The 27899-nt window shown below is 38.7% G+C and overlaps 1 protein-coding gene across 2 annotated transcripts; it reads right to left on the reverse strand.

Moving 5' to 3' along the window:
• Window positions 1–2574: 2574 nt before the first annotated feature.
• On the reverse strand, window positions 2575–27778 carry atp6v1h (ATPase H+ transporting V1 subunit H). Of its 2 annotated transcripts, XM_022757974.1 has the most exons (14): window positions 27720–27778; window positions 26778–26931; window positions 25700–25799; window positions 24659–24748; window positions 23683–23796; window positions 22868–22972; window positions 21624–21683; window positions 20543–20640; window positions 18765–18957; window positions 14919–15097; window positions 14291–14416; window positions 9348–9449; window positions 8194–8307; window positions 2575–2968 (listed from the first exon to the last, which is right to left on the reverse strand). In XM_022757974.1, the coding sequence occupies exons 2-14, from the start codon at window positions 26879–26881 to the stop codon at window positions 2899–2901; spliced, it is 1455 nt and encodes a 484-aa protein (XP_022613695.1). In that variant the 5' UTR covers window positions 26882–26931; window positions 27720–27778; the 3' UTR covers window positions 2575–2898. The 2 variants fall into 2 exon arrangements, with proteins under 2 accessions (XP_022613695.1, XP_022613696.1); XM_022757975.1 differs by lacking the exon at window positions 21624–21683.
• Window positions 27779–27899: the final 121 nt, after the last annotated feature.

The raw sequence follows: 27899 nt of genomic DNA on the forward strand, positions 1-27899 counted from the left end.
TAAACGTGTTATTATATTCCACTATGCGCAACCACTATGTTTTAATAATGAGAACATTTGACGATAAATTCAAAAAACATAATAATTGTTGTTTTTTTCATGACCATTAGATTAAAAAGTGTTAACACAAGCTGTCGCTAAGTAAAGCTGCAACTGAATGAAAGGAACCCTAATATCCCTGTTATATTATATTAGGAGCTGAGGTGCGTCTGTGGTTGTCAGGTTACACAATAATACATCCTTAATGCTGCACTGCACTCTTATAACATGGTGAGACTCACAGCAAAAAAAAAAAAAAAAAAAACGCAAAAATTGAAAAAAGTCTTGACGCAGCAGTCATCCGGACACCTACATTACCCATGATGCAACTTCACTCGTAATGTAGTGGCCTCAAGATCCTAGCTTCAAGCAGTAGAACAGTTGTTCACCCAAAGACCCGTAAACAGCCTCTGGTGTGTAAAATCAGTTGAGTTACTTAAATATTTCTAAATATTTAACATATTTATTTTTAAATATCTGTAAATACTTATTAGTATATAGTATTTACTGATAATGTGTCTGTGGTAAAAGAGTATTATTTCGTAATCATGAGGCAATTCTTATGCCAAAAGTAAGTATTTGGACTGCTTGAGAAAAACAAAACATAAGAATAATTACACCCATGGCTTTCCTTTCAGATGTGTTGACAGTGATGGAGCCGTATTGTTCTCCAGGGATTCATTACAGAGAAAAATGAAATGCAGCACATAAACTTGGTACAGTAGGCACAAAGAAACAGCCTTGGGTGCTGTTTCTTAATCACATTCAAAACTCAGACTCGGTCCCCTCTCAACTCCTCCTATTATAGAAGTCCAAATACATTCAGACAACAGCGGTGCCTTCCCCCCATAGGAGGACTCCGCCGCTGTGTAAAAATCACAAGTGATTGTTGCAGTCACTCTGTGAACTGGATGAGCTGTAATACTGAGGGGAGAACTGTGAAAAGCATGCGCACAGTCAAGGTCAGAGGAAAACAGGTCAAACGCCTCAGATTCAATTTATATTCTGATGGGAACACTCCACGGCGGATTCACCAACTCACATCGGCATTTGAAACCTAACTAACTGTGTAAGATTGTGACAAAATCATTTTCTTATGAGAGTCATTCATCCACAACAAATGGGTTTTGGAGATCGTAGATGGAAGCCGTGAACATTGTTTTGAGGACTTTGGCCTTTCTGTGTGATGTCTAGAGAGCAGAGCGCTGTGGTTATTGTTTCCTGCAAGATACAACTTTGTGACATCGGCTCAGCAAGTCACCTTTAATGAACAGGAAGCTTGTGTGTATTAGACCACAGTGAAAACTTAAAGCCATGAAAAAACCTTTGTGTATGTGTTATATTATATTCCCTTAAAAAAACGTTGTATATTTCAGGAAATTGGAACGTGTTATCTGCTTTTCCTCCATCATGGAAAGACTGGAACAAGATGGCAATAATGATAAGCTGGAAAATTATTCTCAGGAATTGGAGGAAGCCTGGAGAGCAAATGGAATAAAAGTCCACATCTCTTCAGTGAAGTGCAGTCTGCACAGGTCTGGACCTAACGGCAGAAAAGCACCAGGAAGCCATTGCTCACTTCTATACAGAAGGCAGCGCCCAAGGGTGAACAAATCAAATTAGTTCTGGGACAATATTACGCGGCCTGATGAGACCAAAGTCAAATGATTTGGTCATAATTTGCAACGGTATGGTGAGAAAAAAAAAAAAGGAAGGAAGAATGATTTTAAAGCAAAGCCTCTTTCCATCAGTCAAAGAGCTAAAATGAAATGAAGAAGCAGTGGATCCTTCAACAAGACAACAATTCAAAGCACAAAGCAAAGTCATGTCAGGAATAGTTTAAAAATAAGGTGAAAGTTTTGCCGTGGCCTTCCCAGTCTCCAGAGGTGAATGTAATAGAAACCCTGTGGATATATCTGAAGAAGGCCGCACATGACGGACCTGCTAAGCCATCTGGTAGACTTGAAACAGATATGCCATGAAGAATGGGCAGAAATTACACCTGCAAAGATCCAAAGCTGCTCACAGGGAAGCCAAAGAGGTTGGAGGAGGTTATACAAGGCTTCTCTGGCTTTATTTCTTACTAATCCATTTTACTCCTCTTGATTCTATGTTTGGTGAATTTTCTCTATTTGAAAATATGTTGGATCTTAAAATAATTTTTTTTTTTTTTTTAAATGTAAAAATTAAAATTAAAATTGCAAGTCATTATCATTTCACCAGCTATTTTTAAAGGATGAATTAAACTAGTTTTTGCCCCCTACTAGAGGGGCAGTTTGAGGATTCAACTTTTCTTTTTGTCTTTCAAACAAGTAAAGGTTACATTCATCCTTAGCCTGAAGGCAGATGTAAGTAAACATAACAACAAAAAAAGACGTGTGCTGCTGTCACTGCCTGGGAGCCAATTGAATATGTTCTGATAAGAAAACTCAATAATCTTATCAAGTAAATCTCATTAAATCTCCTTGTTATTTAGCTGTTGTAACCTGAGCAACGACTGAATCCTGCCCAGGAAACGCAGACGTGTCACAGGAGCACCATAGATAAGCATCTTTATTGGGACACATACAATGTTGTGGAGGTAAGACTTAAATAACTTGCAGTTTTGTACATAATCACAGACATAAAGTGCGACTTCAATCACCACACATCACTTAGCTGAAGAGGGTACGACACGAAACACGACACTCAAATCTGGTCACATCGAGGATCATTTGGGGGCGTGGGTGGAAGGAGGAAACCACACCGTTTGATTTTCAAGTCATTACACAAAATGGACAGCTGATTATTAAAATGGCAAAGACCAATGTACACACTCATCCACACAGTAATACACAAACACACATGCACAGGAACAGTTCAGCTTCGAGCTGCTACGGCCGGAGCTTGCTGCTGATCGCTGGACTGCAGTTGTCTTCCCAGGTACTCCCTGTGAGAGGAAAACAACAGATTAGACTTTTCCGCTCCAACATAAAAACACTTAATGCTGAATGAGATCAATTTTAATTCCCATCCACCTGATAGAGAAAATGATTAATTGTAAGGTCTATACACAAGCATTTTTCCAAAAATGTCGAAACTACTCCTTTAACTCAGTGTATTTCAATTCTCATCCAGGTGTCAGTTGAGTGGATTCAGGCACTTTAATATCAGTTGGACGTTTTAAGTGAGTTTCTAATTTTCAGAATAGTCCTTTGCTTGTTCTTGACCCAGACATTATGTTATTTTAAATGTTGAAATATAATGCCACAATTTTGAAAGGTCACGCTTCTACTTCAGGTTTCTTTCCTGGCAGTAACATTTTCAGATGCGTTATCTTGACACTCACCTTCCTCCTACCAGAGATCTCAAATGCCTCTCACAAAACTAAAAATGGAAAAGGCTGGCAAACACTCCTAATGGTAGAAATCATGTTCTTCAATAAGTAACACCCAGACCACTGAGCGTTGACGCTGGCAAACCTCAAACGTCTTTATTTTCTGACAGAGCAACAAAGCTGTTAGAAGCTCCAAACAAAACCCTTTCCTACTCGTATTTTTACAGGCTGTTATTTTCCTACATTCACACTTATCCAAGTATCACAGCAGTAAGTTAATACAGCACAGTGAGCAGGAGTCACAGAAAGCAGCAAAAAGCATTCCCGATTCATTGACACTGTGTAGTTTTCTGTATGTTTCCACTTTTGTCTCGGGTCTCTTGTCCTTAAAAACGCCAAACAATTTTTGCTTTCTTAACTGCTGACCCCAACTTGATGAACAGTCAAGTATTTTCCAAACAAAGCAGGTACACACAGAGGACGTTGTGTTTTTAAGGGTCAAAAGTGTGTGCATATACCCGGGAATTTCACTGCTTAGCATAAAGTTAATTAAAGATGGAAAAATAACTTTTATTTCCAATGCAAATGAAAACCTGCAGACTCTCCAAGGAACATGATTCCTCACACCTGCTCCAGGTCAGTTCATATCTATCAAACAACAGCTTTTAAGCCTCTGACCTTTAGATCACTTTCCCCTATTTCTGTCAAGTACTTACTCACAGTGTGGAGGAAATTTTTCCAATTTTAAGAGGATATATACTCCAACATCACAAATCTCCGACACTTGCAGATATATGTTGATTCAGAGCACAGCCAGCTAGTTAATAAAGGCAGATGGCAATGTAAATGGAAGGATGAGCCAGAGTTATGAAGTCAGTGTTCTGTAGACAGGGCGCTTTCTGATGAATGTATCTGCGGCTGCTGTGGAAATGAATATCTACTCTGAGAAAATTAGTCCAGGAGATGAAGCACAGCACAGCATGGTGTTAGTAACACTCCAATCAGGGGCTAAATAAGGAAAGAACCTAACATTTTAAAAATAACTGAATACATTACAATGTGATTCATCTTCGATCTGACCGAGGTGTGACTGAAAATGATCAGGTTTTACTGTATGTGAAGATGGCACCAGCCAATGAGAGTTGACCGTAAGATAAAAGGCATGATACGGTAAATAAAAGGATACAACCTAATTTAGAAGGCATCACATTTTTGCTTTGTTGTTGCACAGGGAAAAACATCCAAAAGCTGTGATTTTTACATATCGTGTCACTGAAAGCAATAAAGCAAATACAAGGCGAAATTTCAACCTGCTGAAATGCAGCATTCAAGGTCAATCTTCTTGTGCTTTCGCCTGCAATCACATCACATTACATTACATTCATCTGACAGACAATTTTTTCCGAAGCAAAATACGAATTCAAACTAATGTTCAGCCAATCACATCGAGCGACACGACTCATTATAGCTGCTGGATAGCAATGTAATAACAATCCCGTTATTGATTACGTCTGGCAGCAGCTGGTGCTCACAAAAGCCTGCACTCAGGCTTTGGCACTTCAAAGCCAAATTACCAGTAAAAAAGCAACACATGATTTTATTATTTGTTGCTCACACATCCACAAAAAGGCACACAGGTGCTGGCACCATGCACAGGTTGCCTCCAGTCTGTGGCAGCAAGCAGTTTAATCGTTTCGTCTTTGTGCATTTGAGGAGTCGCCACTGCAGACCAAGACTACAGACCGCAGCCTTCTAAAGCGGGTCTGGACTCTCCACTGACCAGTGACACATGTACTTGTATTCACCAACAGATGTTTCTTCTGTTGTGTGAAACTGCTGAATTTACATCGCGGTGAGACGTACATCCGCACATTGATCTATAAATTTCAATAATCATACTTCTGTTCCATTTTCATTTGTATCCTGCTGACGCTTTATTAACCGATCATTGCTTGATAATTGACTCAGGTGTTTGCGATTGGTTGTTTCTATGACAAACATGCATCTCTCATAAACTCAGTGTGCGGATATTCAGCCTTTTCTTTTAACATGATGTCATTTTCCAAGGGACCTGCTCTATATAAAAAGGCCTTCACAAAGAGAGTAACTTAGATTGTGAGAAAGAGAAAAACACATTTTTGGAAATGTGTAGAGATTAGATTAGACAGATTTATGACATTACTGCCTCGAAAAAGACATTCTTCTTGGTTTAGAAAATGGTATATAAAAACTAGTAGGAGACATTTTGCACACAACTGAGAAGCTGTGTCAACTCTAACGAAAGAATACAAATAAGGACAAAGTCATCTGGGAAATGATAAACATTCAATCACTGCAAATCAACAAGACCCCTCAATTCTATTCAGTGACAATTTCAGCAAAACACAGACTGGAGAGAGGAACATGAATTCAAGACCATTTGGTCCCTTGAAATTCTCACCAAGGTCAATTTTCCACTCTTACTTTTTTTTCACTCCCTCCCTCAGGCTTTTAAAAAGGAATACACAGTGATCTTGAACACACATTTGGGTATTTTGCTGGCCCTAAAAGCCAGGCTGGTGTATGAGATGGAATCTAATAATATATAATGACATTTGAACTATAGACTTTGGTAGAAACAACTGTGATTCACTCTAGACACTGATGCCAGTACAGCATATGGATAAAATGACTGTCAATAGCTGATGGGTTTAAACAAGAAACCATCAGTATGGAGCTGAATGGAAAGATTACATCCATTCACAGCTTCTTCACAATCCAGAAGCACGTTAGGAAAACAAACAGCAACTTTACAAAGCAGATTAAAAAGTTACAAGGATAAAAGAACAGTGCTTTGTTGGTTCCCACATTCAACTGTGCTGTTGTCATGACAGCAGGGGCCTTCGGTAAGTAGGATGAGAAGATCACGGAAACAACGTTGACAACACAACCCACTCAAGGTGACAGTGGGTGTGGTGAGCTGCTGTAAAAATATCAATTAACTTGTGGGTGACTGGAGACCTTCTTAACATCAGCACCAACCAGTATTTTTTTCATTCTGCTGTAGGATTCACATATTTCTGTTTTCATAAAGGCAACGAGTGTAGGCAGCGCACAATTCAATGTAGCGAAACATCCTTGAGACATAACCACACCCCCAATGAAAGGTCCTAAGGAAGCAAGCGGAGAGGTAGGCCAGTACACAACAGAGAAAACTTACAATGACAACAGTCCTCAAATGTTCTTACTCATTGCGTCTTTCAAACCCTTTATATTCTTTCAACACAAATACAAGTCTGTGCTGCTGCGTCAGTACGGTTCAAGTACAGCACGATGTTACCTGAAGCCTTGCTCATAACAGCAGAGGGCTCGGACGGATTGAGACTTAGAAGAAGTAGACATTAAAGGAAATACAAAAACAAATGAATGTCTTTAGATATGATTTGTGTGCCGGGCTTTTAAATGACATGCTGCTGCTTTCACGTAGCTAAAAAGCAAGGTGAGAGTGGTGAAATATCTATTTTCATATCAAATCAAATAAGAGTATTAAGATGTGTGCTGAATTTTGAATCACTTTTCAACTGAGACTACAAATCATACGCAAGTTAAACCCTTGAGCAGCACTCAGGTGTTTCTTATCTTAACTGCATACTTCATTTTTCTTCAATCCATTTCCCTCTCTTTTTAATTTATCGCAATCTTTATAGAACATCACTCTCGCTCTTTTATTTTTATTCACCAAGGAAAAGTAATAACATGAGGTCCAATTTCCAGGATTCATCATATGGCCACATACTGTCTACATTTTCTAAATTAGAATATTATCTTTGGGTTAAACCTTTTATAACTTCCAAATCTGCCCCCTCTCTACTTACTGCATTTTTTCAGCCTATAAGATGCTGTTACACATAAAAAAAAAAAATAAGATCTACCCTACACTGGAAGATATAGTATTCAAGTGGAGTGGATAAAATATGTCTTTCTTTCTATTGTGGATCTGATAATGAGAATGTGTTTTTCCTTTCTTCTCGGTTACCGAAACAAGACTGAAAACCCTTTGTGCTGCGGTGAATGAACTGAATTCTGCTCACACTTCAGTGAACATATAGTTTACGTGGAACATTAAGATCACTTAGATGGGAAAACAGCACTACACTCTGATATTAAACACAGTTCCTGCATCCACAGTTGCTCCGGGAGCCGGGTGTGTTTTAGATAGCAGCGGCAAAACAAACACATTTTCACTTGTTGCTTGTTGATTTTAAGTGTTTCCAAGCAATCCAGGAGACACACAAAAAAAAAAAAACACACACAACGATGATGGTGAGTTGAGTGTTTGGATCAAGAGCAAATCTGAGGAGTTGTAAAGATCAAGTGTTGACCAGTGCTTGAGTAAAATAAAGTATATAAAGTTTGTAACGGTGCAGGTTTGAATGGAAGGTTTTTAAGGAATAACAACATCAGTATTTGAGAATTTTTAAAAAAAATTAACAATACCTCAGCTGATATATATAGTTTTATACATTAACACATTTCTGGTAAGGATCCTTTAAATTTTGTTATCAAAGAGCTCTGACCAAGATATATACTGACCTGGACATTGAAAAATAAACTTGTCGGAGCTCTCTGATGGGCAAATTTATACGTGAGAAACAACTCCTAAATTACCACAAACATATCTCTATCATTACTTCACTGACATTTCTCGGTGTTGTTTTATGGGCTGATTTTTACCCTGAAAACAGAATGTGGTTCAACTGAAACTTTAGGGGCTTGTTTTCCTAATAACACTATATGTATGATGAGTATGATGAGAGAAAACATCAGTCGCATCAATGAGGTTATGAATGTGTTCATACCAGTTGTGGACCATCAGCTTCTGCACAGCCAACAGGGCATTGTAACGGACTAGCTGGTCCTCGTGGTGCATGTGATTCATCACCAGCTGTTTTCCACCCAGCTGCTCAATCACCCTGAAATGGGAGGAATAAAAGGAATAATGGGTGAAAGCCTTTATCCACAAAGAGAAATGGTCTTATTTTCATAGGTCATTCAGTGGTCCTGCCTCAGGTAATTTAATCCAGCCTGACTGAAATTTTCTTTGTATTTTACGAAGGGTCACTGGTCTTATAAAAGGATATAATGCTTTCAAATGGGAAAACAGACCAGTGTGAGGCATGTGAAAATACAGTAAATGGTCTGAGCATTGAAAAGAAAAGTAGGCAAAAGTACACGCATTGGTTCTGTTGCATACTTTGGGTAAATTGATCCTACTGGGATTTAATTATCAATGTAAGGCTGAAAATGGGAAATACCAACCCTGAGATTCTGACAACAGGTGAATAAGAAAAACCATTATTGATCTGTCCGTCACACAGTCTCACACCTAACCACATATGGAGAGGACGAGGTGAAGTGTCGAGACGTGACGAGGGTTCAGATTTGAACAAACATGGCCAACTACAGCCGCAGACAGGGCGCTGGCTGTTTTAAAGTAGAAGTTTTTGTTTGTTGAAAAATGACTTGATCCTGGTGAACTTTGGCAAAGTTTGTATTTGTTGCTTTCAGCTCGGTCGTATAAATAGCAAAGCACACTTATTAACTGTATCGAGACTGAAAGGTCGGGGTTCTCAGTTAGGCGTGTTAGTGCGTTCCAGTTTCACTATAGGCATATTTCCCTCACTGGTTACAGTGGGCAGGAGAAATAAAAATCAAAGAATCAATAAATGAAAACAATGCGGTTTCCTTACTGTAAACTCGTCATGGGGCTTATGTGAAAACTAATTTTGCTATGAAGTTCCTGATGTTACTCAGCCTGGTCTGTCAGTCTGGACCACATCTACTGGACGCTTCAGTAGTGCTTAGATGCCGCTGCCATCTTGCTTTTGATGTAGATTCCCACTAAGTGTTCTCAGGCCCACTCGTGGGTGGAAGTAGGTTTTTGCTGTATATCACAACATCACAGTAGCTTCATGTTTTGATGCGATTTGGTTTTCACTGTAAGATGTCTCACCTTTTGCCACGTGGGTAATGTCGCACATACTCTCCTATGTCGTGAGCTGCCACTGCTATGACTTGAGGATCATCAGACACCTCCAACAGCCTCGTCAAGATCCTATCAAAGAGAGCCAGACAAAAGGAGAGGAATTCAAATAGAGAGGTCCGTCTGCTCCACAAAGAAAAGCAGATCCATCACACCTGATTTGTTCTGAAAGTATGTTTCAGATGCTCCTAGGAAAATACTTTTTTTTTTGAGAGAGAGCTTTATAAAAGATTAGCTAAGGTTATTTTTCCCAGAAGAAGTGGTCGATGTAGAGATTCACTGATCCTCAGCAGTGACACCTTAGGGTTCAGAGACAAAGTGTGGGTGAGATTTGGGGAAGGAAACTAATTAAAAGGAGGGTAATTTCAGCTGAGATGATGCCTGAGCTGATTACAGAGAGGACATTGAGGAGACAATGAGATGGGCAGATCAGGTTTTTTACTGAATGTCAGTAGGCCCAACAGAGTGTGTGACTGGAATATCAAAGAAGACAGATCACAAGGAATAAAACAACAGTTTATGTCTGAGTTCGTGGATTGGACACACACTAACAACAAAAATGGGTCTTTTGAATACGTGTGTGACCAGTGACTTTTTTTTTTTTAAAGTATATTTTTTTGGGCTTTTATGCCTTTAATGGACAGCACAGTGGAGAGTGACAGGAAACGGGGAGGCAGAGAGAGGGGGAATGACATGCAGTGAAAGGCCGTCCGATGCGGGATTCGAACTGGGGCCGACTGCAGCGAGGACTGTAGCCTCTACACATGGGGCGCCTGCTTAAACCACTACGCTACACGACGCCCTGACCAGTGACTTTTAATACTGATTTTGTCTTTCTTACTTTAATATTTTTTTAACATTAAGTTTCAATTTCACTTCATTAAAAAGCTGTTTAAAATGTGACATCATGTAAACATTATATATTTCTTAAAAACCTCAATCAATCAAAATTAACACCTAATTTTTAGAAACAAGACAATAGAGTTCTCACACTGACGATGTTTACCATGTTTACCATCTTAGTTTAGTCTGTTAAATTGTTAACATTTGCAATATTATTTGGCACTAAATGGGAATGTCATTAGTTTTGCAGGTAATTTGTTATAAATGAAATAAATAAGTATTGAACAAAGTCAAAATTAGTTTTGAGTGAATGATTATATGATAACACACAAAAGAAAATTACAATTCTTCCTGAGGGCGACATCAATGTCACATTTCTTGTAAATCATCCAGTAGTTGTTAAGACATTTTACTTAAAACCACAAATGTCAATGTATTGGTGGCGCTTGAGGAAAAGTCATGGGATCACCAGAGTCAGCAGGATTAATTCTCTGTGGAATATGAATGTCTCTGCCTAATGTCACTGTAATCCATCCAGCAGTTGTTGAGATAGTCTAAAACGATTGCGTTGTGCTCAAAGGATAAATCTTTGGATAAAATGAACAAACAAACCATGATGTTCATGAAGAAAAAGGGTTGACTTTTTAAAATATGTGCAAAAGAGAAAATGTCAAGCACTGGTATGCAGAGGAGCAGAAGTATGTGGAGTTTTGATTAAAAAACAACAACATCTTAATTAGTTAACAATTAAAAAACGGACTACTTTTGATATTAACTGAAGCCGCACTCAGACCACAGGAGTTTTGGGCTGATGAATCCCCGGACACACCCCTCACAACAATCTCTGGGACCCAAACTCCAGAGGTCCGGACTCAGCAGTCAACCTACATCTGAAGGACAGGGGACTCTCATTTGAGGACTGCCATGTACACATTCTGGCCAGAGAGGACCGATGGTTTGAAAGGAATAAAAGAAGCCATCTACGTCCAACTGGAACAATCATTACTAAACAGAGGAGGTGGGCTACGACAACACTTATCAGTTACAAAGCACAATCCACACCATGACTTGTGCGACCCAAAGGACTGACACGATGACCGGGTAAGTAAACAACTCACATGTGACCTCAACAACTCTCAAGGTGGTAAAGACCCCACAAGACAAGTCAGTTAGAGCTGAATAAGCCTTGTAGATGAGAGGTGAAACATCTTCAGTGTAGTGTGTGATTCAATGTTATTTTCAAATCTTGTAGCGTGCGACGTGGCCCGCTTTCAAAAACGGCTAGAAATTTAGAGCTCCTGTTGTCTGATTAAAGCTTAAGGTATCAAAATGTATCGAAACTCCACATACTGCTGATCCTCTGAGTCTGGAAAAAATGGTCAGTTCGACCAATGAACATTGTCATCCCTGGAGCCACACAGTTAAACTGGCTAAAAATAAACTTTGAACTTTGAAGTTCATTTTCTCAACATTCATCCAGTTTCAATTAATCCAAAAGCAGTTTGAAAATTTATAATCTTTTCAATTTTGGAAACTCTATTAAAGCCTTATTTTCATTTTCAGCTTAGAGAAAAAACATCAAACTAAATTTATTTGAACATTTCACAATAAAATCATGTCTTGGCACATGTCCTTCAACAAGCTGTGCTTTCAGCTTCATTACTTTGTTTTACTGAATGTCAAGTTACAAGTTTAACGGGCCATGGAGAAAATGAAATGCTTTGCTACAGCACATGCTACATCTTACTTGAGGAGCTCATAGTTCTTCTCGTTCAGACGGACAGCGTTCTCACGCCAGAACTTCTCAGACTTGTGCACAGGACTCCATTCCAGGCGGCCGGACTTGAGTTCAGAGCTGTACTCATCAAATGAGCTGTAGATAAAGAATTCAAATATAAAGAGAGCACAAACAAAGTTTTTCAAACAAGTGCAGCGGACAGCCCAAGGATCACCAATGTTATTTGTCCCACAGGAAATAAAGGAAATGCTACTTTCTCTCAAACATCTAATGTGAAGAGTACTGATTTAAAGCGATCTGAAAATCTAGAGGTTACCCACACATGTAATGAATACAGCATTAAAAATTTACAGAAATGTGTCTTTAGAAAATAGATTGGCTTCATATGAAGGTGATAGATTCACGTACAACAATATAATTACTTCATATAACAATGAATAATTAATTATCTTAAAAATACTCATTCAAGGATTTATTTTTATAGATTATTAAATAGTATATATATATATATATATATATATATATATAGAGTTTTTTCACCAACTGTTCTCTGTAGCACAGCTACTCATGAAAATGAATGGTTTGGTAAACCTTTTAGTAATTCCATGTTATTCCTGAAGAGGAGTCGACAGAGTACCTGAGATCCTGCACACTCTCTCCCAGCCTCTCCAGCAGGAACTTAATGTCCTCAGTGATGTCCTCGTCATCGTACTTCTGCTGCTCGAGGTTCTCGAGCTGCTTCAGCACTTTGCACTGAATCATGGCCAAAGCGTACTCCTGACGGGTCTCCCGCTCAGCAGACTTCTCCAGGAGATTCTGTCAAAGAGAACAACAGGGTGAAGAACAGATGAATGAGGAAATAAATTCAATGTCCTGCTGAAACAATTAGTCAATCAATTGACTGGTTGAGCGACAAAAAATAAATTAAAGTTTGCAATTCATTGTTTAAGTCATATATTACGCAAAAAAGCCAAACAGTCAATTGTTACATCTTGTTTAAAGTTTATTCCTTTTCTTGTATTTATATGACTGAAAGTTAAACTTTGGGTATGTACTGTTGATTTGACTATCAAACAATTTTTAAAATGCAATCTTGACATCTATGAATTTGTGGTGGGAATTTTTCACCATTTTCTGATATTTTGTAAACTAAATCAATTTATTGATCAATAAATAAAAATCAGTTAATCACATAAAACATAACAACAATTGATAGTNGGGTTGACTTTTTAAAATATGTGCAAAAGAGAAAATGTCAAGCACTGGTATGCAGAGGAGCAGAAGTATGTGGAGTTTTGATTAAAAAACAACAACATCTTAATTAGTTAACAATTAAAAAACGGACTACTTTTGATATTAACTGAAGCCGCACTCAGACCACAGGAGTTTTGGGCTGATGAATCCCCGGACACACCCCTCACAACAATCTCTGGGACCCAAACTCCAGAGGTCCGGACTCAGCAGTCAACCTACATCTGAAGGACAGGGGACTCTCATTTGAGGACTGCCATGTACACATTCTGGCCAGAGAGGACCGATGGTTTGAAAGGAATAAAAGAAGCCATCTACGTCCAACTGGAACAATCATTACTAAACAGAGGAGGTGGGCTACGACAACACTTATCAGTTACAAAGCACAATCCACACCATGACTTGTGCGACCCAAAGGACTGACACGATGACCGGGTAAGTAAACAACTCACATGTGACCTCAACAACTCTCAAGGTGGTAAAGACCCCACAAGACAAGTCAGTTAGAGCTGAATAAGCCTTGTAGATGAGAGGTGAAACATCTTCAGTGTAGTGTGTGATTCAATGTTATTTTCAAATCTTGTAGCGTGCGACGTGGCCCGCTTTCAAAAACGGCTAGAAATTTAGAGCTCCTGTTGTCTGATTAAAGCTTAAGGTATCAAAATGTATCGAAACTCCACATACTGCTGATCCTCTGAGTCTGGAAAAAATGGTCAGTTCGACCAATGAACATTGTCATCCCTGGAGCCACACAGTTAAACTGGCTAAAAATAAACTTTGAACTTTGAAGTTCATTTTCTCAACATTCATCCAGTTTCAATTAATCCAAAAGCAGTTTGAAAATTTATAATCTTTTCAATTTTGGAAACTCTATTAAAGCCTTATTTTCATTTTCAGCTTAGAGAAAAAACATCAAACTAAATTTATTTGAACATTTCACAATAAAATCATGTCTTGGCACATGTCCTTCAACAAGCTGTGCTTTCAGCTTCATTACTTTGTTTTACTGAATGTCAAGTTACAAGTTTAACGGGCCATGGAGAAAATGAAATGCTTTGCTACAGCACATGCTACATCTTACTTGAGGAGCTCATAGTTCTTCTCGTTCAGACGGACAGCGTTCTCACGCCAGAACTTCTCAGACTTGTGCACAGGACTCCATTCCAGGCGGCCGGACTTGAGTTCAGAGCTGTACTCATCAAATGAGCTGTAGATAAAGAATTCAAATATAAAGAGAGCACAAACAAAGTTTTTCAAACAAGTGCAGCGGACAGCCCAAGGATCACCAATGTTATTTGTCCCACAGGAAATAAAGGAAATGCTACTTTCTCTCAAACATCTAATGTGAAGAGTACTGATTTAAAGCGATCTGAAAATCTAGAGGTTACCCACACATGTAATGAATACAGCATTAAAAATTTACAGAAATGTGTCTTTAGAAAATAGATTGGCTTCATATGAAGGTGATAGATTCACGTACAACAATATAATTACTTCATATAACAATGAATAATTAATTATCTTAAAAATACTCATTCAAGGATTTATTTTTATAGATTATTAAATAGTATATATATATATATATATATATATATATATAGAGTTTTTTCACCAACTGTTCTCTGTAGCACAGCTACTCATGAAAATGAATGGTTTGGTAAACCTTTTAGTAATTCCACGTTATTCCTGAAGAGGAGTCGACAGAGTACCTGAGATCCTGCACACTCTCTCCCAGCCTCTCCAGCAGGAACTTAATGTCCTCAGTGATGTCCTCGTCATCGTACTTCTGCTGCTCGAGGTTCTCGAGCTGCTTCAGCACTTTGCACTGAATCATGGCCAAAGCGTACTCCTGACGGGTCTCCCGCTCAGCAGACTTCTCCAGGAGATTCTGTCAAAGAGAACAACAGGGTGAAGAACAGATGAATGAGGAAATAAATTCAATGTCCTGCTGAAACAATTAGTCAATCAATTGACTGGTTGAGCGACAAAAAATAAATTAAAGTTTGCAATTCATTGTTTAAGTCATATATTACGCAAAAAAGCCAAACAGTCAATTGTTACATCTTGTTTAAAGTTTATTCCTTTTCTTGTATTTATATGACTGAAAGTTAAACTTTGGGTATGTACTGTTGATTTGACTATCAAACAATTTTTAAAATGCAATCTTGACATCTATGAATTTGTGGTGGGAATTTTTCACCATTTTCTGATATTTTGTAAACTAAATCAATTTATTGATCAATAAATAAAAATCAGTTAATCACATAAAACATAACAACAATTGATAGTTGCACCCTTGTTTACCCCTGTAAAACATGAACATATACAAACGCTGTTTAAACAATTCGCTTATGGTAACCAAGCAGTCTGCTTACAGTGTTCATTTAGGTCTTTACATGCTTGACAACATATGGAAAAAGAACTTTACATTGTTGTAGCCTACTACTGCTGTGAAACTGTGAAATGTTCATATGAAGTTCTCTGACTTATTTCTTTGACTGTCTCTCGTCTCGTCTCACTGACTGACTGATTGGCCGAGTAGCATCACATGACCAGTGCCGTAAAGGCTAGAAAAGCTGCGTCAGTTAAAATTCTCAATAATTTATAGGTTATAGGTCAGGGTCCGGATAGGACAGCAACTGCGTCTGGACCCTGATTGTGGTCCAACTATTACAGATTTCTGCCAACGGCTAACATTACCCTATTTACCAAAGATTGATTCTTCTTCGCTGCTCTATAACAGTAGCTATTAGTGGCTGCACTGGCAACTTCCTGAGTAGGCTACTGATTTCCAGGAAAACTGACATTTTATCTGGATGTGAAACTATAAAGTTTATCATTACATTATGTGGTATCGGATTGGCAGTCGCCAATTCCTGTTCCAGTATTCTAGGCGGTACCGGAGTCATTTCCGATACCAATATCAGGATAAGAACAACTCTAATTCGTATAACCCACTCCTAACATTTATTTACATAATTGAAGTTATGAATTTTCAAAGTAAAAGCTGTATTTCATTATACACCTCTTAAGGCAGAATTCAATGTTAGGCGCTGTGAGTGGGCTGTGAACAGAGCTGTGCTACAACAAGAACACAATGTCCCAGTATTGTATTGTATTTTTGAAGCAAAATCTCTGGACAAAGTACCAGAAGCTCAGTCTCAGACTTTAATGGAAAGAAAATGGAGAGAGAGTGGAAACCCACTCCATACTCTGATTGAACCCTTTATGCCCACATTCAGGGCATAGCTACAGCTAGCTAACTACAAATATCAGTTGTTTTTTTTTTTTCTTACAGCAGGTGATGTGTTCACAACATCCGTCTCAAATAGGGCGAATAGTGGTCAAATTACAGCAAATGTTTAGGACCTGAAGGCATATGGTTAAAAGAAAATTCATGTTTTCTGGAACCCAGTTGAACATGCTTTTCAAAAAAGAAAAAAAAAAAAAAAAAGAAGAAAAAAACCCCAGAGTACCGGAGTTAGGTTACGGCGAACACATCACAAACACTGCAGTACTGCATTTCAGGATGTGTTCAAGGACTTCCAGATGGCCCGGATTATTTAAGTCACATTGCTGGTCCCATGTGGCGAGCAGAATCATTTGCATAATTAGGACATTTGGAAAAAATAGTGACATGCAGAACAATGTTGAATATATTTGTAGAAGGAGTTTGTAGAAAAGAGAATTCCTACTACACATGATAATCCCAACTTTCTAAAAATCTGCATGACACAACATTGAGAGCCCTTTTTGTCTCAGCAAAACAATTCCCCATTTGTTGGTGAATGACAATGTTTTTGTAGATCTCCTTACTCTACATTAAACACACACATTTCAAGGTGTGTGGAACGTCTCCAGGGAAAACCCACTGAACGTCAAGATGTTTCAGGGGCTCCCCTTTGCTGCCCACCATTGCTTTTAATTAGCTGAGATATAGCAGTCAAACTGAAGTACAAACTTCTCTGACCAATTAAAAACAGAGGCCCTTTCTTTCATGGGTGCATTCACAAACACTTGATGTGACAGGTGCTGCCGAAACGATATGTGTGATGAATGAGCTTTGGGGGAAATTCAAAGCAGGAACATGTGCATCCCATTGAGGCAAACATAATACAAGACGACATAATCTCTAAAAAAAAAAATGGTCTCAAACTAATTTGTTTAGGCAAATACGAGACACAAAAAAGGTGGTACATTAGGACCACAAACGCCCATTTGCTTAGCTCACAATGACAGTGAAATACCGATAGAAACTGGCAGACAGAGAAGTACAAGAAACCATGAATAACTTCCTTAAAGTTGGGTTTTGAAAATCATCTAACTTTCCTCCACTGGTGTATAAGCTCATGTTTCAATCATGTAATCAATACCATTCATCACACCATTGTGCTCTGAGCAAGGTCACTGAGGCTGTCTGCTGTTGCTGGCTTGGACAAAACCACGTTTGTTAGCAAAAATATCAGTATATTAACTTTCAGAGGAGTCGACATCTACATAAAATGTAATATAATTTGGGACAACACAATCATTTCTATACTCTTCCTTAAAGACTCAGCCTTCTGAAGACCTGGCAGTTATCACATTGATTTTCAATGTATTTCCCTGATGTTCCAGACCTGTGTTGGTGCCTTGTCAGACTCACTAACTTCCTCTAGTTGAAAAGCAACTAAGCATGGGGAGATAAATGGGGCCCCTGCCATTAATCTAATTTTGTCAAAGCATAGCATGGGGAATTCATTACCTGGCATGAACACAAACCAACAGAGCAAGTCCTGAGTCACAGCTCATAGGACTACATTAAATATTCTTTGCTGTTGTTTAACAGCTGTCATTTTAGATTGCTCTTGTTGTGATAAAGTATAGAGCCTAATTAAAAGCAAATGTTCAAAGTGGTGTGCAAGATTTTGAAAAATGCACACTGACTACCCTATATCAGTATGAAAGTGCTGGTACGGCATTATGAGCTGCAAACTTTTGCAAGCAACTTTAAAAAATATTTGATAGCTGTAAGTTTCGCCAAAAAGGAACAACACTTTTAGACCAGTGGTTTCCAGACTTGATCAAACCACAGTGACCCCTCATAGTGAATACCTTTTCATGGCAGCCCTTGATGAGCCGTTATTTACAGTGATAGATTTCAGTTGCTCTGACAGGCATTTTGTTTCTGACTACTGGAAAATTTACTGGAAAATTTTCTGTGCCTCAAAAATGTGTGTTGTGTGGTCTTAGCCTCTGCATAACTGCATATTTAACAGGGTTAACATGGTGGTTTATCTTAATGGCATTTATTACTAATTTCTACCATTTGTTACTTTTGAAAGAAGAATATGAAATGTAGCTTGTGTGTAAATGTTACCTTGTTTTCATGTGGTAAATTGTTACTTCAAAAGTACAGTTAAAAAATAAAAATGCAACTAAATCTTGCAGAACCCTTGGGAATCACTGGTTTAAACAAAGTGGAACAGCAACTCGGCCAGTGCGGTTAAAACATTTTGAGTGTAAAGTTGCATTTCAGCGACACACAGAACGAGTGAGAAAAATTCTCGACATACCCTGAAGGCAGCCAGAATGATTCGAGTGACCTTCTCCTTAACGGACTCCTGGAGGATGTCGGACAGGGCTGGCACTACGTTGTAGCGTCTCAACTGCTCACAGAGCTGAGGACTGAAGGCCAGGAGCCAAACACAGAAGATCATCTGGTACTGGAGCTGGAAGCCACACTTGTTGCTCAGCACCGCTGTGATGCTTGAATAGAAATAAATAATATCAATAAATAATATACAAATAACAATAAACCACCTGTTTGCTAATAGAGGAGCTTTCACAGCTGTGTGCCTCCATGCTACAACTCCATTGTTGCTGATGATGGCTGAAAATGAAATGTTCAGTCTTTCAATGACAGAAGAGCTGTTCAAAATACAAAGTACAGTACTAATGACAACAGCCACACAGTGAGTCATGCATTTGCAGAAATAGCTGGTAAGTGCAGAGATGTGGATCTCATAGATGTGCAATAATTATCTGATAAAAACTAAGTAGTAAGGCTAGTTTTACAATGGTATATTCAGTGAGCCCTCTATTAGTTTGTTGCATCTTTCTTTTTACCTCAATGTCTCCTTTTTGAAACGTGGCTCCAGAATATACAGCATTCATGTCACAGGTGAGGAAATGTATGAACCTGTCAATTCAGTTCTCAGAAGATTTTTGATCGTCTGAATAGCAAAACAACATAATTGTACACTTCACACCCAAAGAGGTATTTTTGAGGGTATTTTTTTCCAGCTACATCAACAATTTGAAAAACAGAGAATGTTTAAAATTTACATTGGCTTTTAAAGATTTGGTGGCAGTTATTACTTATTTATGTTGTCCAGTTTACAGGCATCACACATAGGGTATCCAATATGAATCAAGTGAGAGCCACACGGAGAGCTCAGATCATCTTATTGGACTCCCAGCAGCCTTTAAATAGTGAGTTTAATTTGCCTCAATCAGGATGGAGATTTCACCTCGGTAGAAGTGGCACTAACAGGTACATGAGGTTGCTAATTCCATCAGCTATTGGCTTTTTAAAGAAAATCTGATTTGGTCCTTCACTAGCTATGAATTCAACAGGGCAGTCTCTAGCTTCTGGCTTCTGTTTCCTTCTGCTTTCTGTGGATGGTGACAATTGTAATAGTGATGTTGGCTTTAACCTGTGTATTTGGGTGTTTTTTTATTGTTGTTTTTACTCACTGCTGTACCTTTCTGTATTTTATTAATCACCAACTTCTGTCTGTAAGTCGTCCCTCAAGGATATTACAGTTTTACCAATACATTTACTCTTGTCCTGTACTTTTCCATTTTCTGCCTCGTATTTCCTCCAATCCATTACATTTCAGAGGCAAACATTGTACTTTTTACACTACTTTACTTTACATTTGACGGCGATAGTTGTGCATTTCTTTGAAAATTAAAATTCAACATCAAAACAACAAATCATCAAAATATAAAACATGATTCATTTTTTTTTTATTTTACTTTACTTACTAGTATATTTTTTTGGGCTTTTGTGCCTTTATTGGACAGGATAGTAGAGAGAGACAGGAAATGGGGAGGCAGAGAGAGGGGGAATGACATGCAGTAAATGGCCGTCCGATGCGGGATTCGAACCGGGGCCTGATGCAGCACCGGGGCCTGATGCAGCGAGGACTGTAGCCTCTACATATGGGGCGCCTGCTCAACCCACTGCGCCACTCGACACACGATTTTTATTTTCATTTTTACTAAATACATATTTTCAAAGACTGTAAAAGTTTAGTAACCCTGTTCATAAGGAGTCATTACTCACCAGTTGACTCCATCAGCCTCCACCCAGGCAAATCTATACTCATTGACCCTCAGCATCAGCTGAAGGCACCCAGCCACACACTGGACATACTGAGAGCTCTGAAAAGGACAGAGGCAAAGGTTTACTCAAACAGGAGCGTGAGCCTGAGCTGTGTAATCAGGAAAACCGAAAAATGTTAGAAGGTCAACTACAATTAATGCAGTTCTGAAACACGGAGTAGTTGACAAGCAGAGACAGCACATGGAAGAACACCAGTCCAAAACTTGCATTACCATCACCTACCAAACCTGAGGCATTGCACATGCAGTCTATCATATGTATACATCAACACATGCTAGATCACAGACTCAATAGTACAATACAGAGCAATAGCAGGGAAAAGTGTCCCATCACACCTGAGCAGAATAATGTAAATTGAGATTAGAGTGGAGGAAGCTGAGAGGAGAAAATAGATTGCATTAATCTGTTAATTAGAAGAAGGTGAATAAAAGCAAAGAAGTCCAGCAAGAGGAACAGGCAACAGTGAAGACAGAAGAGTGGAGGAGTAGAGGAGCAGAGGTTACCTGGTTGAAAATGCAGAGAAAAAGATGATGTTCAGTTATTAGATAGCGCTCGTGTCACTATATTTCTGAGCAAATTTCTCAGAATAATCACGCTATGCTCAGCAAAGTCTGGGATAATGGTAGGATGCTGCTGCTGTGCGAATGCTGTTCCAATTTCCCTCATTATTATAATGTACAGCAAAAGCTGTGTCATGCGCTTTCAGCATTAAGGCGAAGTGGCTTACAACATGCAATTTTGTACAATTAAAACCTACAAGTGGCAGCAAACACCATGCTGTCTAAATGGAGAATTCCTCTTAAATTGCTTTAAAAGACTCAGGTCTCCAACATTCTGCAATTATTAATGAAAAACCTCAGTGCAAGAGCAGGATGGGAGAGAAAAAGAGGGGAAAGAAAAGATGTGAAAGTCCAGTGAGAGCTGACACTTTGCAGCTTGCACAAACCCTGCCTTTTTTTTTTTTTTTTTTTTTTTTCTTGAAGCGCCAGGGTGACCGAAGATGCACTTCACTCATACTCACTTCACTGGGGGAAATAGTTCCTGCTCCTGAGCCTGTTTCTGGACCTGTACCATGTAGGTTCTAATGAGAGATAAACAAAAGAAACAGGTGCAAAATTGTTCACAAGCGATCGCTTCGAGGTGAGTTACACGGTGACTGGACTACACAGCATGCGCTGTAAGTTTGAACACAAATGCAATTCAGTGACAAAGGATGCTCACTGATTCGTTGGTCGGCTGTTGAGGAGAAAAATGAATATCAAACACAATTAAGAACACAGAGCTGGCTGTATCTGATTTGAAGTGGACCTTCAGATATTTTCGAAATAGTGGTGTACAATACAGAAATGCAAAAGAAACTAGGAATCAATATTCAACTGTTTTATCATCCCACTCTTTGGTGCATACATCTGCCAAGGCAACGCCAGCACCTACGGTGCAGCTTGAAATGGACCACCTCAAGGTCTGACCAGCCTGCTCAAAATCAATGTGAATAAATACATATATTAATTCAAGGTATAAAACAAGGTTTTCACTGTCAGCCCAAACAATACAATTTAATTAAGGGAAATTAACTGAGATAGAAATGAGAAATTATTTTGACTATTTAGATGATTATACTCTATGGAAAAAAAGGTAATAAAATAAACTCCATGATAAAGAAGAAGCCAATGTCTCTATAAGTAGATGTTCCAATGTCTAAGAATAGAATAACCCACGACATGGACAAACGATAATGACAATATATTTCAAAACTCAATCATAGAGTATACTTTACACACAAAGACTTGATTTGCACATCCCTGCTGCCATGACGATGAATCCAAATGAATTGGACCTTTCCTAACCGCTACAGCAAACTTTTAAAATTTCAAATGACCATACATTGATTAATTGTAAACATCCAATATGTGCTGTGAAAATTCATTACCTTGACGAGAGTACATTCATTGACTTTGGTGATGCTTGTTGCCTTTCTGTAACTGCTGTTTAATGGCTCCAACTTTGTTTCCCCTTTATCATACAACTACTGCTAGTTACACTATACTGTAGTAGTTTGTTGTTAGTCACATAAAACAGGCAGAACACATCATTTTCTGTAGGGAAAGCATTGTAAAATTACAAAATATTGTAACAACAGTTTAGACTCCACATGTAGTTAATGCCCTTGTGTACACTGTGACCACCATTTTAAATCAGGATTATTTATAGAGGCCTTTTACACATCAACAGATATTTTTTGCAGCACAATTCTGACTGATGTACCTGTGAACTGAGCTGGCTTTTGATCCAGTTGAAGTAGTAGTTCAGATCACTTCCCTCCATCAGATCACGGCCCCAGGCAGCCAGCTTGGCAATGATCCTCGCCGCCTAATATAGGAGGGACATATTCTTCATATTGCCGTGCATGAACAGTCTACCGACAGAAGGGACTTACAGCAGAGCCATCATTTTGCAATTTAACAATTTCAGCTTGTTACGTGCAAATGCGTCCTGTGATAAGACAGGAGCAAATTCATCTCTGCGATTTCCTCCTTGCCAGGGGAGGATGTGGAGAAGTATTGATGCTGTAATTTAAAAGCAACTGGATTGAGTTAAAGTGCTGTGCCACAGACTTTGGGTCACATTATGCCCACCTGCTGGGTGCCATCTGGCAGGTATTATTAATTGAGTCATGGGTGCCCTTTCATAAGTACTCAGTTTGTCGTTGGGTGGTCATCCTTTTCTTTTCTTTTTTTTTTTAAAGGATGGCCAGGAAAAATCATTACATTAATTGCCTTTTATTGAGGAAAAAGAGGGAAGGTTGCTTTGTGAGGAATAATTGATGCCTTGCTATGATTAGAAGCAGAGTCCATCTGTGAAAAATTCATGGCCATTAAAAATTTAATGGAATACAACCTTTTTATCTGGAAAAATAAGATCAGTACACGATGGTTATGCTTAATTAGCTTGTGTTAATTGCCTGTGTTCTGCTCTGGGATTGCACTGGGTTTTACATGCACAAACTAGTCAAACATTGCAGGGAGAGTATGAATTGCAAAATGTCCTGTATTCTGATTTTCCCATATTTCTTAACTCACCATGTGGACAGTAAAAAGGTCCTGACGATTCAGCATGGGAAGGAAGTAGGACCAGGCGGTGTTCTTCGTCTTTTTGGCGTAGTCGAAGAAGATGTTCACCCTCTGATGGTTCTCCTGAGGGACAGTTGTGATAAAGTCATAGTTGAGCTCTTGGATTGTAAACTTACATAGTAAACTAATACTAATACAAAAGTGATTACCAAAGAAGTCAAGATCTAAAAACAAAGTCTGATGGCTTGATTAAAGGTGCAATCACTCAATACATTTCAATAAAACTATTTCATTAAAACAACCATAATGTATCAACAGTGTAGAAGTGATGATACTGGTTGGTGCTGGGATTTTAGATGCTAGAAAATGGTTTAAACCCCACACCCTGAGCACTTTATACTGATGCAGAGTTCCCATTATATTTGTTTAACGGTAGCAGTAGCAAAACTGTCAAGCTGTTACATAACAATATCACATTTATATTTGAAGAAAGTCCAGCTCTCGGAAAAAGATTACTTTCGATTTAACTGCATATTCCCTAATTAAATAATGTGTCTATTTCTCAATCAAAACTTTGAGTTCCTGTTCAGCTATAGCAAATGATTTCCCATGAGTATCCTAGTCTGAAATTTTCACAATTTGATAAAAAATCATCAAAATGCACTAGGAGTATCTGTCTATTTTCTGTGGCACACAAAAATTAATGGAAAAATTTGCAGCACCAGAAAATCAACACTTTCTCAAAAAGTGGCATCAAATTTCAGTATTGTGTCCTGTCAATTCGCTATTTTTCCCTGTAACCTAAAAAAATTTGACAGGATATTGGCACGCAAACTAAACCTAAATTAAAACTCTTGTTTGGTTTGAGTAAAATGATGTGATCCTTCCAAGTTTTCTGACCATGGTCTGACCGTCTTCTCAAATTGTTTCTATGTATGTATGTGCATGTCCCATTCGTCCAAAGTCAGTGGGTCTGTTTGTGTACCTGCAGAGTGTCATCAATCAGAGTCAGGATGTATTGAACCGTCTGCTCCTTGGAGATGTGGGCCATCAGATTCAGAAAGGTCTTTGCACACTGAGTAAACACAAAATAGATATACAGAAACTCAATAAAACTCAAAACCCATGCATTTCTTGACAAATTGAACAAAAAAGCTTTTGTCTTTATTCTGCCTGGCATCTCTAAAAACAGTCCACAGGGTCTAACTCAGGTGAGCAAAATTCAAGGTGTGTGTATCTGAAGGCTTAACCTCTCAGCATGGTCTGTGCGGTGACCTATGCTCTTGTGCGTGTGGGCGTTGCCACTGGTCTCAGACACTGTGGTGGGCACTATACACTACATACTATCTATAGGAAGTACATAGGAAAGCCACCATTGAAGAGGAAAACAGGTAAACCTTTACAGCGCCTATATGTGATTACTGTATAGCGCGTGCTTGGTTTTCTACCGGCAGTCCTGGTTTTTATTAATGTATTGTTATCTAGTTGCTGGTGTGTTTTGGAAGGAGGTGAAAAAGGAATCAACAAAGAGATGCACACAGTCGGCACAGCTGCAGACAGATGTCACACACACACACACACACACACACACACACACACACACACACACACACAGGGGTACTTTCAGACCAACCTCAGCACTAGCTAAAAGAAGAAGCACCAGGAAGACTAGTATAAAAGCTTTTCAAAAACCAAATCAAAGCTGTTTTTTTTACTCTCTATTGTAACAATCATCATAAGAGAAACAAATTTTCTTCTCTGCCCCAGTGCTTCTGTGCTGATGCTGTGATCAGCTCTGTAGGCTCAAAAGAAGATTAGAAACTACGAAATATATGCTATTATTGGTTTTAAAAAAGACCCAATTTCCATATAACTGGTTGTCTGGTTGGTTTAGAAGGTTAAGAACTAAAGATCAAAATTGAAAACAACTGTAAAGAAATCTAAGGGAGGAGCTGCCATATCACACACGGAATAAGACCATTAGCTAAACATACAAAAATGCACAGATAATGTAAAGGACTCCTACCTGATGTCCTTCATTGGTCAGAATGACCTGTTTCTCCTCAGAGTTGGCCACTTCAAACTTCTTGATGAACTCACAGTCCTCCACTGAGATCATTTGACTCCTAGAAGACAATTAATTGAGACAATACCACTTTAGCACAAAGCTATCTTCATGTGTGCAGCATCACTCATTTCCTTTACTACTGGAGCAAGAGATATAACACACATGTACAGTATGCTGCTGAATCTCACACTGGCAGGGTGGGCTTTGCCTTGTCACTAGCATGCTGCTTCTAATTGCAATTGCACAATAATGGCAATGAATCTGGAAATACCACATGTTCTAGTTAAGGCAAAATACACCATGTATAGTGCATGAAGACAGGCAGTTATAGTAAAAAACATTGTAGAACTGTAAATCCATACTGAGTGAAAGAAGGAATCAAGTAATCAGATGATTTGTTAGGAGTGATACTATGAGTCAAAAGTCAGATCTGCTGTATTAAAACACACAAGCTGAAAGAGGAAGTATCACTCAAGACAGTGAATCACAACTCACAAACTTTAAGATTAGAACACTGCACTCTGTCTGTAATGTAACACTGATATACTCAGAAAGATTGATGCAATGAGAGCTTAACTCGCCTAAGAACTGTTTCACATGCTGACTTAAAGCTATAATACAATATTACAACAAAATATGAAATATATAAAGCTTGTAGGGTGTACATTTTTCTAACTCATATAATTAAAGCACTGAAACTTCTCAATATCATTAAAAGTAGACCCCCAGAAGAAAAAGAAAAAGAAGAAGAAGAAGAAGAAGAAGAAGAAGGTATGTAAATGGAGTTGACAACATATTGAAACAGCCTTTGCAGCCTAGTCCAACATCACCACCCATTATGATCTCACTAATAAACATTAAGGAGAATGATTACCTCTCTGACAGTGGCAACAAAAACAGAACATTTATATGTCTTGTAAAAGCAGAAGTCATGGAAGAGCTGTTGTATTAAAATGCATTATATTGTTCAGGTGTACCCAATAGACTGTCCAGTGAGTGTATGTTAACATGATATACAGCTGTAACTTGTACTCACTGCAGGTAGGACTGCCAGTTGACCAGATTGGCCCGCACCTCAGCTGCCTTTGCAGCAATGATGTTGGTGGGGACTGCAGCGTCCACAGCCCCGCGGATATCCATGCTGTGATATGTCCACTACAGTATATGTCAGAATAAAAATCCAACACCACCTGGATGGAATCACCACAATTAACATTAGTGTCTCAGGATTAAGGGCAATGTTACAAGTTTTGGCTTGTTTTCTGTATGTGTTTACTACAAAGTAAAAAAAAATGCTGATAGCGCACAACAACAAATAACAGCCAGCCAAGAATTTAACGCCTGATGCTGTGATGTATACCTGATAATCAACGAAATATGGTATACGAGCTACCTAGCATGTTTACCAGAGCTACCAGGAAGAAAGCCATCATAGAGCGTATTTTGAGCTACAATCGATTTACCACTGATGATAAGTATTTCGACGTGTGGCAGAAATATTTCATCTCAAAAGTTTAATTCTGTCGGTAGTTAGTCCAACCGCTGAAGCTGAAACCGCTAGTCACAGGTCATGCTAGCTAACTAGCTCCAACCAATGTCACGACAAGTGACGATGAGTCCTCCGAGAGCTGAGATAAAACAACGCAGTGCATACCTTTTGGCATTAAACTCTATTAAGGTTGTATCCAGATATAATGCGTACATATTAATCTGTCAAGTTCTCACTTTGTCAGTGACAAAGATATCGCCGTTAGCTAAGCGATTGCTGGAAAAAGCTAGTGAAATAAGCTGAGGATGCTAACCTGCGCTAGCTGTGCAAACATAGCTTCTCTTCCATTCTAACACTGTGTCAAAAAAGACAACCGCTACAAAGGCAATAACATATTCAGAATAACAGAATTCGGCAAAAGATACGTTTTTCAAACTATAGCATATTATATAAGAAGTAAGTAAGTAGAAATTCAGATGAATTACTCACCCTGCTACTGTCCTGTGCGAACAGCTGAGAGACTACAACACGGCGTCACGATCTATCATGTGACAGTCAGTCACATGCTCTGCCTCAGCCTGACTCCTGCAGAAGTAACACAGGACTGAGGAGCCTCGGTTTCAGCTCAGAATAAATACAACCGAAATGGTAACATTTTAAACACCATTG

The sequence above is a fragment of the Seriola dumerili genome, unplaced genomic scaffold (genome assembly GCF_002260705.1).
Source record: "Seriola dumerili isolate Sdu_G_001 unplaced genomic scaffold, Sdu_1.0 BDQW01000291.1, whole genome shotgun sequence".
Lineage (NCBI taxonomy): Eukaryota > Metazoa > Chordata > Actinopteri > Carangiformes > Carangidae > Seriola > Seriola dumerili.

Coding starts and splice junctions, on each gene's coding strand:
- atp6v1h (XM_022757974.1), bottom strand. CDS start 26,881: ATGGATATCCGCGGGGCTGTGGACGCTGCAGTCCCCACCAACATCATT. Junction 21,684..22,867: donor AAAGCCAGCTCAGTTCACAG/GTACATCAGTCA, acceptor ATCTCTCATTAG/AACCTACATGGTACAGGTCC. Junction 15,098..18,764: donor TCATTCTGGCTGCCTTCAGG/GTATGTCGAGAA, acceptor TCTCTTTGACAG/AATCTCCTGGAGAAGTCTGC.